Source organism: Colletotrichum higginsianum, chromosome 11 (assembly GCF_001672515.1).
Source record: "Colletotrichum higginsianum IMI 349063 chromosome 11, whole genome shotgun sequence".
NCBI lineage: Eukaryota > Fungi > Ascomycota > Sordariomycetes > Glomerellales > Glomerellaceae > Colletotrichum > Colletotrichum higginsianum.
Genome location: NC_030963.1, coordinates 387,597 through 403,743, shown reverse-complemented (window position 1 = coordinate 403,743; position 16,147 = coordinate 387,597). Strand labels below are relative to the sequence as shown.

General features: G+C 47.9%; 3 protein-coding genes across 3 annotated transcripts; 1 reads left to right on the top strand and 2 right to left on the bottom strand.

Moving 5' to 3' along the window:
• Positions 1 to 667: 667 nt before the first annotated feature.
• Positions 668 to 1,405, top strand: CH63R_14476 (reverse transcriptase and RNase H; the record flags this gene model as incomplete). Its single annotated transcript, XM_018309450.1, has 1 exon — positions 668 to 1,405. The coding sequence occupies one exon, from the start codon at positions 668 to 670 to the stop codon at positions 1,403 to 1,405; it is 738 nt and encodes a 245-aa protein (XP_018150693.1).
• Positions 1,406 to 13,265: 11,860 nt separating this feature from the next.
• CH63R_14475 (Integral membrane protein) lies at positions 13,266 to 13,980 on the bottom strand (the record flags this gene model as incomplete). The annotated part of the gene is made up of 2 exons (XM_018309449.1): positions 13,266 to 13,775; positions 13,825 to 13,980. 2 exons carry the CDS (start codon positions 13,978 to 13,980, stop codon positions 13,266 to 13,268), a joined length of 666 nt encoding a protein of 221 aa, XP_018150692.1.
• A 1,897-nt stretch (positions 13,981 to 15,877) lies between these two features.
• On the bottom strand, positions 15,878 to 16,060 carry CH63R_14474 (uncharacterized protein; the record flags this gene model as incomplete). The annotated part of the gene is made up of 1 exon (XM_018309448.1): positions 15,878 to 16,060. The coding sequence occupies one exon, from the start codon at positions 16,058 to 16,060 to the stop codon at positions 15,878 to 15,880; it is 183 nt and encodes a 60-aa protein (XP_018150691.1).
• Between the last annotated feature and the right edge of the window lie 87 nt (positions 16,061 to 16,147).

Below are 16,147 nucleotides of genomic sequence, written 5' to 3'. Positions count from 1 at the left end.
ATTGTCACGGCCCGTACAGAGTTCAGGCGTATATTCGCTAGTAGTACTGCGAAGGGAGCTCTAGGATTGGAGATCCCATAACCGGAAAATTCCCTGCATTTGGGACATTGGCAACTGTGACCGCTGCACCACGCCTTCCGCTTTCCACAAGGACCAGTACAAGTAGACTGGACGCAGGTCCCCAGTTGACATCTGGACTTCGTTGGAGCAATTGAAAACGCCCGCCGTGACACTCCTTGCCCTGGTTCACTTTTCAACCATCGATTTGCATCATACTCAGTAGTCTGCCCTGTTTGTGGTGCGGCGCGACTGCAAGTTGAGGTGCTTTGGTGGTCGCTGATGTCAACAGCACCAACCAGCGAAACATGGCCCTTTCGTGTGGGCAGCATCCTTGAATCAAGGTCTATACCCTTGCAGTCAATTCCCAGCAGTACTGTCCGTGATATTTCAAGACGAGTCCAACGAGCGCACTTCGCAACTGAATCCCGAGGGGATGGTTCGTGGGATTGCCGCACATAACGCTCTCATCTTCAGATAGTCCTTGCCGCATCAGCATGCTAAATATAAGCCCGAATGTTCACATTTATCGTCCTCCGGGGGCCTCGTGCAGAATGCTCACTTGGACATCCACTTTCACCAACTTTTTCAACCTGCCGTAAGACTGAGCATGGCCGAACAAGAGCAATCCAAAAGTCAGCATGAACTGTCGCTGCTCGACTGGTCTTCGTGGTCAGTCGAGCCAATGCAGCAATACCCTCCCACAACTCTACCACATTATTTTCCTCCGTTCGTTGGCTACGACAATCCCCTGCTATGTCCTCCCTACTGCAACTCGCCCCAATCTGGCTCTATATCAACAAACCAACGATACTCGGGTGCACCGGAGACGTCTCACCAAGAAGAATCCAGTAATCCAGAGGAGTCGACAGAAGTATTCTCTTCTCCCAGGTATAGCCATCTGAAAGAAGAGGAACGATTCATTCTGAATGCTCGTTTAAGGGAGGAACCGTGGGAGGAGATTGAAGAGGCTTGCAGTAACAACTTCGGCTCCTTTCCCTACAAGTCCCGAAATGCGTTGTCAATGAAAGTACTCCGCCTCAAGGGCAAGTACCCCGAAGTGAAAGCCGTCCTGGACCAAAACAACCTAACTACGAAGGTGGGGCTCTCCGCCAAGAAAAAGAAACGTCAGACGACTCGGACATCGGGGGCAGACGACGACACGGCGGCTGCGAACAACGGGGATGTGGATGTCCAACAATTGTCTCCTGAGGAGGCAATCAGGGCTGCGCAAACGGTGCTCTGCTTTCTCGGGCGACCGGATTGTGACGGCCTGGTACCGACGGACGACTGTATGGCTTTGATTAGGATATTAAGTCAACTTAATCAGCTCAATCGACTCAAGTAGCAGTAGAGAAATTGAAGCAGGTGTGCCGAGAATCGCATACATTGACCGCGAAATAATGCCAGAAAACATGATAACTGCATTATCGGCAATACAGCGGCAATTTGTAGACAGGGATAGGTCTCAAGACCGGATTTGTGGCGTGTGCTTGCGTCCCCGGCACTAGGGCCATGACCGCCGCCGGATCGAGATGCGCCAACAAAACGGCATCCTCATATTTGTACAATTTGAAGGTCTTAAAACTGACGCTTGACCTTTATGGGCCCCAACTAACGCGCTGAGTCATCGGCGAAAAAGTCGCCCTTTTTTCACGATCTTAACCAGCACTTGGTCCCAAAACTGACATTCTCGCTCCCACGGCGTGGTTTACTGCCCTAAGTCTCCGATTCTTGCCCAATTGAAGTCAAATTTGTTTGCAGCCAGCAGGCCAACTCGCGGTGCCGTGCACGTTGCCGACTGAGACCTGCAAGAGATACATGGGGCGCAGCCATCTCAACAGGGCCTGTCCGTTACGAACCTTGCTTGGCAAGAAGTGTGGGCCAAGACAAAGGTGGAACACATTGTTGACCAGGGGGCTAACACAACGTCCACAGGTTGGATGGCTTGCTTCACCTGCCTTTCGACTTTTCAGGCCGTCATTATTATGTAATAACCGGCGGGTTCATCGAATATGGGTCCATTGTGGGGCGTTATTTGGTGACAACGTTATTCAGAAAGACGTGAAAGGTACTCTGTAACGGCGTCTCAACGATCGATGTGGGCGGTGGGTCCAGCATGAAAGCGCCCTCGCGCCTCGGCCAGAACAGGTGACTACAGGTGACCGTCGCCATGATCACTCAGGCATGATGCAGCCACCGAAGGCCCCCTGTGAAGGGCCGAGAAGAAGGCGATATTGGTGTGGGACCTGAACCCGGTCCCATCAATCGGGCAATGTCTCCAAGCTCGATTCAAGTTGCCTGGTTGTTGGATCCTGCACGCTACAGGCCCAGATTGTCCGCCCTCCAGTGCAACCATACCTTGCAGTCGCGACGGGCGCCGAAGTCATTCGACGCACAGCTTTCTAGTTGGAACAGGCAACGATGTTTCATCACAGGTTCGTGGGGAAGGGACCGGAAAGATACCCCTGCCAGTCTTGGGAAAACAAGGACTGCAACCCGCCTCCCAGGTGTCGTAGTCTGTGTTGGTTCACATCTCAGGATAAAACCAATAACTTTTTGGCAAGACAAGCGTTGCAACTCCTTGATCCTTACAGCAAATTCAATGCTACTTCTGATCATAACACACAGATGTACACCTTTCGCCGATTAGGTCTAGCCTTTTTGGGGCGTGAAGTCAGCAAAGATGACAGACAATCACTCTAGAGTTCCAACAGTTCGTCTCCTCGATGGCCGCGGTGGCGGACTTTTCGTGAGTCTGGTTTGCGCATTTAACCTGCTCTGTATGGCCTACCCTGGTTCTGTGCGAGGAAGACCACTTCATTGTTAGTGCCCGTGCAGAAACGTGCTAAGGGCGTGAGATCAAAGTTCCTACGAAACGCGGCTCGGCACCTCGCGTTCTTCGATACGGCAAGCACTGGCTATGAAGCTTTCTCGTCTAGAGGGAAAATGCCTAAAACTACAGTTCGGTCATGGTCGACAGGCCGAGGGTGAGACGAATAATATGCGAGGATGGTGCGGAGTGGATCCGATGATCATCGCGAGGGGACGCTATCGCTGCTGCGCAGACCCTGCTTGACATTTTCGATCAGAACGTAATTAGCCTGCACTGAAGACTGGGTTGAGAGGAATACGGCTATGCATCACTAGGTGCGGAAGACGCTGATCCATCAGGCCACAGACTGATTAGACCTCTTTGATCTTCCACGGTAACATATCTCGGAATGAAAGTGGGACAACTGCAATAACAATAGATAATATAACTAAACGCATTACCTCCAATCAGTGTACGACTTAACCTGACCACCCACCACCCAAGGCCCAATCCTTAACTCTAGAGGAGTATCTGAGACAGTCGTCGTCTATGTAACCGCCATTCGACTTCTTTCTGCCACGGTTCCAAAAGTTTTCAGACATCACTGACAAGCAAGTGATGTTCTTATCGGTGTACGCTTGACCTTTATGGGCCCCAACTGACGGCCTGAATCATCAGCGAAAAAAACACCCTTTTAACCACAAACTTAACAGCAGTTACTGTCTGTTGTAACACCTTAATAAATACCATAATGCAGCGTTCAAGTGAGCCATGACTTGCAGAAAGCTAGGAATGACCTCTATGGGCAACGCTGGGGGTTATATAATGCGGGCTTGATCGGCTTTTAGGCAGCTCAAGGGATCCTCATTCAACCACCACTCAGTTGCCCATAGTATCAGCCTGAGGTTTACGATGGTATCCGGCAAGCAAAATATCCCTAACAGGTATTTTCTACCCACCCCAAACCTCACACCCCCAAGACAGTACTTCCTGGCAGTCGTACTAGGGCGATAGGTGGTTGGGACCTGTCAAGCACGTGCTATCCTAATTTCAACACCAGCAAGTCATCTCCGGCGGTCATGTCATAGCGTGGAAGAAAGGCAAGGAGATTGAGAGCAGGCCTAATCCGCTTTCAGATTATAGACGCAAACTCTCCTCCAAAGCGGGTCCGACTAATACCGCACGGGGAAGCAGCTCGTGGTTTGTCTTCGGCTGTTATTTTTGAGATGCAAACAAACCAAACAAAGTTAAAGCAGCGTGAATCTTGTCATTGCCAGGCCGAATACTATGTAATCACAACCTGGCTGTTTATGTAGTGTGACAGTATGTTAATACAGACCGGACCAAAATTATGCCTTCTTTATCGGCGACATGGATGATCAACTTTGACAACAGTGACACCATCCTCCAAGCAGCCGTTTCGGATTTGACAAGTGGGATGGGCGTCGACGAGGCTGTGTCGCGCAGTCGATGTGCGTAACTGATGTAACAGCAGTGATAAAAACAGACGAAGCAACACGCAACAAGACAAGCAGAAACGGGTCACAATGTAGGCGTTCATGATTAACCTTCCGCTAGCCAGGATCAATCTGGATAATGACCAAAATTATTGCCGTGCTACTGGCTGACCTGTATCTAACGGATGCCTTAGCTATCTACTACGCAAGGAGTGTTAACATGGCTGGTACCCTCTCCACTTTGGGTATGAAATGTAACTATTGAGTGATTATTCAGGCGGACCGTGTGTACGATATAAAAGCTCCACAATTTACGATTTGACAGTTTTCTTGACTTGTTGCAGGTTTTTGTAAAATAGTCACGAGACCGGGGAGGCCGGTGTGAATCAGGTTAATCCATTCGACTGGGCAACTAACACTGATAATACACACGTGTAATTGTTACTAGCGCACTATAACACGCAGATTGATGATCAACTGGATTCAGATCAATAAAGAAAGCATTATACATTTACAAGGTGTTCATGGGGACGCAACCTGATATCGAGCTTGGCATTGTACAATAATGAGAAGACATCATCATCTTCAAGCCTGTAACAGTAACAATACCGGACAGGATCTCAACTACTTCCAAGAGTTAGGACCCGATCGGTAACATTGTATTCTCATGGCTGAAGGGAAGACATATGGGAATTTTCAAAGGGCTGCAGATATGCCAAGAGACTATTGGTGCCCTTTTGACTGTTGCCTCCTTCTCTATGTATTACCTGGAAGCCTGGTTTAAGCCCATTTGACTTCTGGGAACATCTTAAACTGTAGGTTTCAATCAGGTCAAATTTTTTAATCTTCCGCACCAAGACGATTCACAGATGCTAATCCACTTTTCTAGGAAACCCGAAATGGCCCATTTGTTCGTATTGGTTCCAATAAGGTTGTTGGTTACGACAGTAAAATCTATATCAGCTGTTACAGCTTTCACGTACAGCTCATTTTGCATCGACAAGCCCGAAAACTTTTCTACTAGTGAGTAAGCCGTAAGACATAGAGTTATATGAACATTGATAGGCCAGATACAATTCAAAATCGCTGCCTGAATCTCACTGGGCCTATTGGCTTTGCAAAAATGTAAGTATACACATTTTAATATCCGGATCGAGCAAATCATTCATCTACCACAGTTACAATTTCAGACTCAACCTTGCATACTATACTTCTGGCAGTACACTCAGTGATCCGGGTCGAACACCGTTTCGCGAATCGGTGCTGGAGAAAAGTCTTAATGTTTGGATGTGAGGATAGGGAGCAAAACAGCTGCCATGTGGGCTAGATCGTACAGTGCCAGTGTTTCATGCTTAGAACGAGACGGAACGAGCAGCCTTGTGCATTACGCATTAACACGTTTATGTCGCTTCATCTAGGAACAAAGATTGAACTGTGCTGACAAAATATTGGATTTTCCTGCCCTGCTCCAATATCACAGCATAGGAGGTCCTTACCCAATAGTTTCATTCAGAGAGCCCGAAAGGTAGCCCCAGCCTCAACAAGTCTATACTGCCTGCATGGAAGACACAGCCCTTTAGCAGCTTGCTATGGGACGCCGACGTTACTACACGTGACACTCACAATTGCCCTAATCCCACATTGACTGACGCCGCTTGTGTCGATAAGAGAGTGAACATGTCAGGGGCCGCTATGCAAAGTGAAGAGGTAACCAAACTCATCTCTGGCCCACCTTCTTCCCTTGCAAAGGAAAAGGAGGTCCTATTATAGAGCCTTTCCAGAGGGGCACGGATGCCCTCGAGCCCAGTGCAGGGATATCCAGGGGGTCTAAGAGGAGGTCCGTATAGGGACCTACGTTCGACTCGTGACAGAATATCAAGAGTGGCGACAGGAAACTCGGTAAGTTGTAAGTTGGGGAAACGGATGTCATACAATCTCTCGGTCACGGTTCAATATTTGGGAAAAACACGGTAACCGCCCAGAGCGAACGGGAAAACGGGACGAAGCAAAGAGCTGTCGCACAAAGAGACTAGGTGAATACGTGCCAAGAGAAGCAGGTTATCAGAATCTTGCTTGGTATAGCGAGACAAGATGGAAACTAGGTAACGAAGGACCCTAACTTGTGAGGGTAAGACCCGGGTGGTGTACGGATCCAACATAAAATCTGATGAGGGTAGAAAAGTAAAGATCAGAAGCATTTATTCCTCTAGAATGGAGATATAAGACGAAGGCAGGGTATTTATACCTTTTATGAGGGCATCTACGTCTCGGACCGAATTCCAGGACTGACTCGAAGACTGACTCGCAGACACCACCTTCTACCCGTCATGACAAAACATTATGCCGAACCAGTTGCAGCCATGATGCTCGACATGTCCAATGGATCCTTGCTCATTCAAGAAGATGCAGAGGTGACTGGCTTCGCCTATTAAGACACTGTTAAAGGTAGTCGGTTATTTTTACTATCTACAAAGCCTTACAGAAATCATTTAGGACAACCAAGCCATCTCTGGAACCACTCAATGATAGACGCAAGCTGTATCCTGTTTAGGAGAGCCGCACAGGCCTACTGATAATACATTCTAGCATCGTCGTGACATCTTCATGCAAAATCATCCGATCAATCTCCACAAGTAGTTCCAATTTATAGTGTGATACAAAAGCTCCGATCACAATGATCCCTTGGTATTCAACTGCTGATCCAGGTCGCTGTAGTACACGGTATCCATTGTGAAAAACGCGACCAATAGCAAGATGGGCCCTGTCTGGTTGGAGACCACCATCAATGCCAATCCAGTCATTGCTTTCTAACAATTGATCCAGTGTATGTTCAGCCAACCTCCAAGGCTCGTGGGTAGGGATTGGACAGTAGTTGTTCAGAACGTGAAGATTAAAACTGGTACTGTCGCGACAAATCCCGATGACCAACAAACAGTCGAACTGGTTCTTTGTCACGATGCGTCTTGCCTCATAAGCTGCATTAGAATTCCAGAAACGAGTTATCGGTGTCAAAGCGAACCAGATCTCATCTTCCATCACATCGTTGTCCTTGAGCATTAGGAAATCCTTTACGTCTGGGCAGTCTAATGACGGTGCAGGTTTGCGGTGCCCCATACATTCGATGACGTGTCTTGGTCTGGCGAGGTTTATCGCCTTCGTATCGGGGGCTGTTGGATCTGACGTCGTGTAAAACCTGGATCGTAATTGGGGTGCCTGATGCCCCCCTATTCTGGCATTTCGACGTCTTAGAATTTCTTGTGATGGAACGGATTGTTCCGATCGCGCAACCATTCGCTGTTGTTTAGGTCGTAGGAACGATGGCTGGGGGAAGCTTTCTGTCTCTCCGTGACGCCCAAGGTCGGCCGGACGTCCATTAGCTCTCCGAAACCGCTGTGCTTCTGTGAGGACTTTGGCAAATGAAACCATCTTCTTTCTCGGTGGCACACAGAAAGTGCCGTTGCTGGAACATATGCCCATTTTGAGACCTCGAGGGGTTTATTGTATGCCGCTATATACCTTAGGTGCCTTCAGTCGGTGGGCATAATCTCTCAGCTGAGCACTTGCTGCGACCAGGGAGGGGACATAGTTATAGTGGCGGACCTTGGCATAACAGATTTTTGTCCCCTTCTCGTGCAATATTGATTGGATACTGATTCTTTCTGGATATTCAGTCTACTTGTTTTTTTACCTCTGCGTTAGACAGATTAGTGGTTATTAACCATAACGACTTATCTTAGGACTACTTTCTGTTACGCTTTTAACGTGGCTTCACGTCAAGCATCTCAGCCGACGAAGAAGACGCTAGAAAGCTGTGGGTCTCTTTTGCAGGGGTGGGAGGCTATTCCCCAACCATGACTGGCAAGCCTCCCGACCTTTCTGGCCCAGAAGCTCTCGGCCAGAACATCCTGTGGCGGTGATACGGCCAGTCCCGCGTGGGCTTGGTGTTGTTGAGGGTATCCAGCGAAACAAACATGACGATAGTAGGTCTGGACCTTGTCTGTTTGACGCAAGATCCATGAGAAATCAACGAAAAACGTTACATTGTAAGGATATAAGGCGTTAATTGCTGCCCGCACTTAACGTCGTCGTTTTTTACGACACGTTATGAATGATTAAAGGAAACGTGTGGATACGTATCCAGCTTGGCGGAAACAGATGACTCAGATCTCACATCCTATAGACGAACGTCGGTCACTGCACCGCTCATGTCCCCGGTTACCATCAACTCTATGGGACTGGATAGCCTTGGATGCTTTTTTTTTGACGCGCGCCAATAACTCACTTAAAGATTTGGCCCGCATTCGAAGCCGCAGGCCCTTATGTAGTGTCCCTGGATGGTAGAAGAGTGATTAATTATTATTCCCAAAATCCGTTGCCCTAAGGCCTTGCACTTCGACCCCTCTCTAACACATATGGACTGGGTACGACGTCAAGAAAGAAATCATCTTCATATTGGAAATTTGAGGCGGAATGGCGGTGCAATCATTGTTACCCGAGAAGTCAAGGTTACCAGCTTAGACACTGGCAAAATACCAAAACCACACCGGCAGTTCACCGGCAACTGGTGAAAAGACCCGTCAGGCTCCATGTTGGTCGTCACAGCCTTAAGCGTCTCGAAGTTTGGAGCCGCTGCCTGAGATACTCTCTGATCGATAATCAAACATCTCTTGCCACCATTGGCCCATCTTGAATTGTCTGTTCGCACACGTGAGTTATAGGAGTATGTACCTAATATTTCGCGTGAGACTTCCTCGGACCACAATGCGGCCACAGGGTCTCGTCGGAAGTGGCGGCTGTCCGCGACCTGCTGGTCAATGGTACTCCAGGCGGCCGGCGGCGATCCTTTTGTCCCCCGTCAGGATCTGGCTAGAGTCGCCGACGTCCAATACACGGTCCAGGGAGTCGTTGTTTTGACTGCCCAGCCGCCCTGCATCCCCGGTCCCTCGACAGGCAGTAAGGAAGTTGAACGGTTCGTTCCAACAGTCTGGTAACTAGCGTTGAAATCTAGCGTGCATACATTCTCTGCGCCGCAAAGCCTTTTACGACCTGCAGATCCCTCAGCACATGTGACTTGCTCTTGCAGCATAGACGACTAACCAGTCTCTCCACACTGATGCTTGCTGTATAATCTTTGTCCATGGGAAGTCGTGCAGCCATGACGTAACCCCTTTGCCATAGAGCTCTTTGACATGCGTGCTATCGGTAACATCCATGAGGAAGACGCTGAGAACATACCACAGTCTAAGCGGAGGATACTAAAATTGCATCATGTTCTGTAAATGCTTCAGTGTCCCGGGAGTCAGGAGTAAGATCTGTCTGGCTGGCTTTACGAAGGTCTGTGTATTGATTTTTGTCTCGCTTTCAAGTATCGACACCCTCCGGCCTGCAACCGAGTACGCAATAGGGAAACACCAAACCATTACTGGAACTGGCCATGACATTGGCTACTGATTTAGGACGAGGTTCCGCGCATCTTAATAATGAAACGATACGGGAATGTCTTCGAAGATTACACGAGCGAAACGGAGATAAAGAAACATTTGTAGCAGTAGCTGTTGCATTGGTGGGTATAGGAGGGGATTCGACCCTGGTTTCAATTTTTGATGCTTCCTTATGTGGGAGTTGAAACATGGACGAGGTCCTGTATCTCGTTCGAAGACGTCAGATTTTTCAGAAGCACACTGAGTAATAATGTACTTTCAAAATCGTTTGGTAGCAAACATCGTTCCAATGATTGTGCAAGCTTTTGTCCTGCTCTTCGAAGATTACTTAATTATAACGTAACAACCTGTAACTGATAGAGCTTTTGAGAAGCGATTTACCGCCCACGGGGATTATTTAAGACCAAAGATCACTCTCATAGAAACTACAATGCATCTTTCTAGCAGGCAATCTTGTGGCCTAGTTCTATGGTTCGTGTTCGTAACTGTCTTACTAGTCATCTCCGTAGCTTTTGGTACCATCCGCAAACGACAGAATACTTCAAAAGGCCTAATCACGCCTCAATCCCGTAAAAGGGTGATTAAATTTAAAACGGATGACCAAATGGGCCACTCTACCGAAAGTCTCGGAAAGGCTGATACTTTGTTGAAGCGATCAGGTCAAGGACAAAATGTTGGTATCACAGGGTCACTCGAGTAAACGAACGGCACAAAAAATGAGGTAATCCACATTGCTACGTGGGTTGCAGAAGAGAGGATCTAACAAAAGCCATCATGTGGCTGGCCAGACGGTTCCACTCCTCTGACGGAGGTAAATTTGTGTGATCTGATTGGCCCACCCAGGCCGTCGTCCCCATTTTATCATTGATAGTCCGATCGGCATTCCAGCACAAAACTACCCCGTCGTTAAGTCAAAGATGACTTACGCCGACACTGACGAGCGGAGAGTGACAACCCGAGGTGGGCGTACTGTAAAACTTTTTCCGGAGAGACACAGAACATAATGAACTAAAGCTCTAATTTCACGCAATTTGAAAAGTGATCCAAGAACTATGTAGGTCCGAGTCCAGCTCGCTTGCTGTCAGGACCGAGCGGACCGGACGCCGTATTAGGCGATTGGGTGGAGGACGACCCACGAGCACCTGAACGAAAGGGCTCGGAGGGTCATTTGCCCGATAGAGGCACAGTTAGATAGAGTCTGGCGGCAGTCACAAATGTCTCTATTATTGAGAAAAAATGTCGTAGCGCTGATGGTTTTTTTAATTCATTTAGCAAGTAACAGTGTCAGCGGCGCTGTTACAAAAATCACTCCATGCAACCCCAATCCGGTGACTGCCTTGCTTCGTTATGTGTTATTTAACCTGTTAAGTGGAGGTAACAAACATCAACCGTGTGGGGCGACCATTACTCTGGTGACAAATTGTCGGTTCACCTTCATTCTTCCTCGGTCATCGTTCCCACATATAGCAGATGAGGATTTAGCAAATTCTCTAAGTTGTCCTTCATTGCTTGCCGTCGTTCTTCCCCTTAATCACTTCACTGTTCTTCACTGCAGCTTCGTCTCTTAAGATCTATGACGACATGGCTGTTGTTTTGCAAAGAATTCTCTCAAACTATAAGAACCTTGAGTTGCCTAAGCATCAGTTCATAGCGCAACACTCGTACTGGTCTCATCATTCGCTGTCTCCTCATCTACACAACCCCCAACAGGTTCCCAACAAGACGCGCATTACGCTCCCGCGCCTAGATGTGCTGGACCAGCCCCTTGACTCCATTCGGTCATTCCCAAAAAACACGGAAGCCATTCCCTTTCATTCAAGCGATGCTTACCTTTGTCCCACACGCAACCCTGTTGACCAGCCCCTGCCAGGACGCCGGTTTCGCTCGCTGCTCAAGTCCAGGAAAGCCAGGAGTAACGTCAAATACACGCCGGAGCAGGTAGACTGCATTACCTACCTTCGCGTAGACTGCCGGCTTCGGTGGACTGAAGTAGAACAGAAATTCTGTACTCTCTTTCCAGGCACAAGGCGGGGACCACAAGGCCTGCAGGGGGTCTACTACCGGAAAAACAAACAAGTTCCCCTCACCGACCTTAAAGAGTCCCTAATTTTTGACGGAGGCAGCAACGTGGAAACCCAGGCGTGCAAAGTTAGAAACAAGAAAAAGCCGATGGGATTGCTTGCAGTGCATCCCGAACGCGCTCTGGGCTATAGCTGGGTGGGCAAAGATTATGCGAAGCAGTGTGGAGAGATTGGTAAGTCAACTTTGCTGCAAGAGCAAGTTATGTGTGCTGAGGAATCTGCAGGTTTTAAAAGGCAAGCTCAGCTCAACGAAGCAGAGCAACGCAAGAGGGACACAGCGTTGGCGAGTGGGTACATGGCTGATTTGGAGGACTGAAAGGCGTTGTGCAGGGGCGCACATGGATCTTCCGTAGTGGATGAATTGAGCAAGGGTGCATTTCCCAAAGGGTCGTTGTTCATCTCTTGCAATCTTCTTATGTGATGAGGGTGCAAAAGTGGATCCATAATTGCAGTGCAGCAATTGCGGCTTATAGGGGCAGGTTGCACCCATCACGACACACCCCCCCAGATGGCTGATTAATCAGGCGTCTGATGGCTCTTTAAACCTTCTGATCGGGTACATTTCGCCGAAATCTCGGTGGCCTTTGCCTGTCTCGAACCCTAGGGGTCTAGGTTTTCCTGTCGGATGCCTTTGCCACACCTTTAACCATTCAAGCACAGCAACTCTGGTAAAGCTGGGCTCATAACTATGATGAGCACCACACGTCTAGGAATGAGAGAATGAACAGTGGTTGATCTTTCTAAGATCTGTTCTACAGGAGGGTTCGGGTTGAAAAACCCGTGATATCGGTCACGTGACACCTTCGTGTGACTCGTGTCGTACAACGTGACTTACGGAACAATTCTGCTTCACGGCATTTCACTTTACTATATAGACAGATATCGTAACAGACTGGATATACTTAATACTAAACGTATTCAAAACAGCTTCACAACCAACAGCACCATATAGACGTTAGAAAGCTTAAGGCCTTTGTTACCAGTCCGGGGACAGCACGCCTGGTTCTACCGGAATGCCTACTTTAGCATTGAGGCTGGTAACCTCGACTTCTCGGGTAACGAAAATTCCAGTATCATTTTCCCTCAAATGCCCCCAAGATATGGTTGATCTCTTTGCTGATCTCGTACGTATTCCACAAGCCTTTACGAGGGGCCGAAGTGTAGCGATACATCCCGCAATGATGCCAATTGAAGGTTCCAAAAGAGACCATAGAGCAACATCGCTTCAGCAAATCTTTGTTAGCAGTCAAAAAACCACCTGCGAGGCTAACACACTTACACTGTCTGATATAGAAAGTCGGCCGATATCTCAAGCACCTTTATGTAAGGTATCCTGATAATCATGATGATCCCAGCACTTCCGGTACAACAGATGTCAGTGGGGGGAACAACGAAGGTTTGAAAGGAATGAAGCTTACATCATGCCGATTCCGAAGAAGAACAACAGTCGAATCTTTTTCTCTCGCCTCATCTGGAGTTGCCAAAAGATCGACATAGGTAGTATGCCAATAATCCAGTCGCTCACGGCGGCCACGACACTATGACCGATTGTTGCGTTTGGTACGAGATGTGCAGGGCGACAGCTCCCCTGGAGTCCCTCGAATTTGGCCCAGTAGTAGTTGGGGGGGTCGCACTGGAGCACGATTATGAAGAGGTAAACGATGGATGAGACCCAGACTAACACAATAGTTGCTTGAAGCAGCATCTTTGCCATCTTGGTTGTTCCGCGGTTGAAGATTCGTAGGAGGAACAGACAAATCGAGGTCCGGATGAGAGCGGAAATGAATGCGTAGAGAATCTCGCATGTGTACCAAACTTTAAGCGCTATAATAATACTTTCTGAGTCCAGCTCTGAGGTATGCCGGCCTATGCCGCCCTTGACAATGCCGAGGACGGCGACGGCTGCGTACACAGAGTACAGGACCTGACATTACGTTTGATTAGCGCTCTACAACAGGCGGGGGGGCGCTTACTGTGGAAAGGTACATAACACCATCGTCGAGCGTGTGGTTCTTTGTAATGGCTACTTTCACATATAGCCGGAGAATTGTAGCGACCCAGGCTGCCACAAGGAATGCTATCTGCACGCCAAGGAGCTCTGGCCCCCTGCTTTCTTGCACAACCATCATTTTGATAACGTAATCTTTTTACAGAACAACAATGAAATGTGAAGTTCCACAAGTAGATAAGGTGAGATAGGCGTAATTTATAAGAAATTGGTGGTATTTGAGGATCGGTAGCTCCTAAGGGCCTTTAAACAGACTTTATTCTAATTATCTAAGCATGGATACGAAAACTGTGACAAAACTGCTTCGTTATATATCTGGTTGATTTTGAGGCTAGTGTTATAGGTACCTTGTTACACACCATCAATGACGACAGAGGGCAAATAAAAGGTCAGAATGTGGATAACTCCCCACTAACACGTTAACAGCTGTGGTTATACCCGCGTCAAACGCAAGCTATGTCGGGTCCCACTATAGACGATGTAACAAAACATCACGTTTCATTTATTAAACAAACTTTCTGCATTGCTGCTTGGGCATGAATAATTCAAGGGGTGCACTTCCTCTCATCAATAGCTATCAATGTGATTGCGACCAGTCCGGTTATTTCTCGACGTCCATGAGCTCCATATCTCGGACCCCGCATTACCCTATAAGCATTGAAAGTATATCGTCATATTCCGAAAGCCACACGTAAATGTGGCGTCTTTATCGTCATATGCGTAACTATATGCATCTGGACACGTCTTCTTGAACCAGGAGTTGCTTCCCTTACAAGTCGTCGCATCGTATGTGCCTCTGCAACAATACTCGTCCGTCTTGTATATGGAGCAGTCTGAGTTGCAGCCGATTGGTACGTTACCTGTTCTCGCGTCAGTGATCAGGTTGGATGTGGGACATACCATATATTGATTCTCGTCCATGCCAAGATACGGCGGGGCTATGCAGGCGACCGCCTCACAATCGTCGTCGTCTGGTTCCACGTAAATGCCACACGTAAACCCATCCACTAAACATCCAGTGTGAGGTTAGTGTCTTTATTTTACTCGACGCAGACCTACCTACCCAGGCTAATGTCGTAATACATTCTGTTTTTCAGCGCGGTGATTTCAAACAGCGTGGTCCTGCTCGAGGAACGACCCCAGCAACTCGAATGACCACAGTCACCTACAACACAACCTGTCCCGTCGGGTGAGCAGTACTGTCTCGCCCAGACACGTCCCGACCATGGGAAAGAGGTGAGAGGGATTTGCACCTGCGACTTAGGTTCTAATGCAAGGCCGTCAGGTAATGGGTTTTGAGAATAAGCGATCATTCTTTCACCATCAGAGGACACTCCATAAGAACCTGCAGCTTCAACTGCAGGCCAAATTTTCTGGTTAGTAGAGTTGTTAACAACGGTCAAAACCAATCTCTGCGCATCCAAGGCGACGGGAAAGAGCAGAAAGGGGAGCAGCATTATTGCTTGTCACGTTCTGAAAGACATCGGGAGTTATATACATAGCAACCTAATACGCGCATGCATAATACAGATGTGTACACATCTGTATTATGACGTAAATTATCCTTACTAGCTGCCTTCTACGACAGAGATGTTTATAAAGCAATAAAATTACATGTGTCTGGCAACATAGATATGTGCCATCATGCGTACATACAGCTAATAAGCGTTTACTATTGAAAGTTCCGACACCGTCGTGAAAACAAGTGAAGAATAGTTATTGTAAGATGTGACAAGTACGCGTGGCTTACTGCTATTAATGCTTCAAAGTAGGGGTTCATTGTAAACATTTGTTTTTATCTATTACTGTAATCTGACATAATAAACGCCTAACTGAATTGTGAGGAGGATTAGGTTGACACACCTAGCTCTTTGTTACAATTAGCTTTGATGTGGTTTGGTAATGATCTGTAACAGTAGGTTATTTAGGAACCACGCCACTTCAGGTTCATTCACTAAGGCGTACATGATAGTTAGTCCGAACTCTATTACACAACCAAACAACCACGGAACTTGGAATCATTTCGCTGAGCAGTCGTCAATCGCCCCATGCTTTTCGCTGCATACTCCCGAAGCTTTTCTGTCCGCCAGCTGCAGTAATGGGGATTCCAACGCCGCTGGCGACATGGGATACTCGTCATCTGCCCACGGCAGCTTCGTGATGCCCTCAAATGGCACACCGCTGCCGCCCCAGTACCCCATGATGCCGTAGCAAGGTCGATAACTTGGAAGATTGTTTTTGATAACACCAAGGGGCATGACTCCAATCGCACTGCAACACAGCTTTCG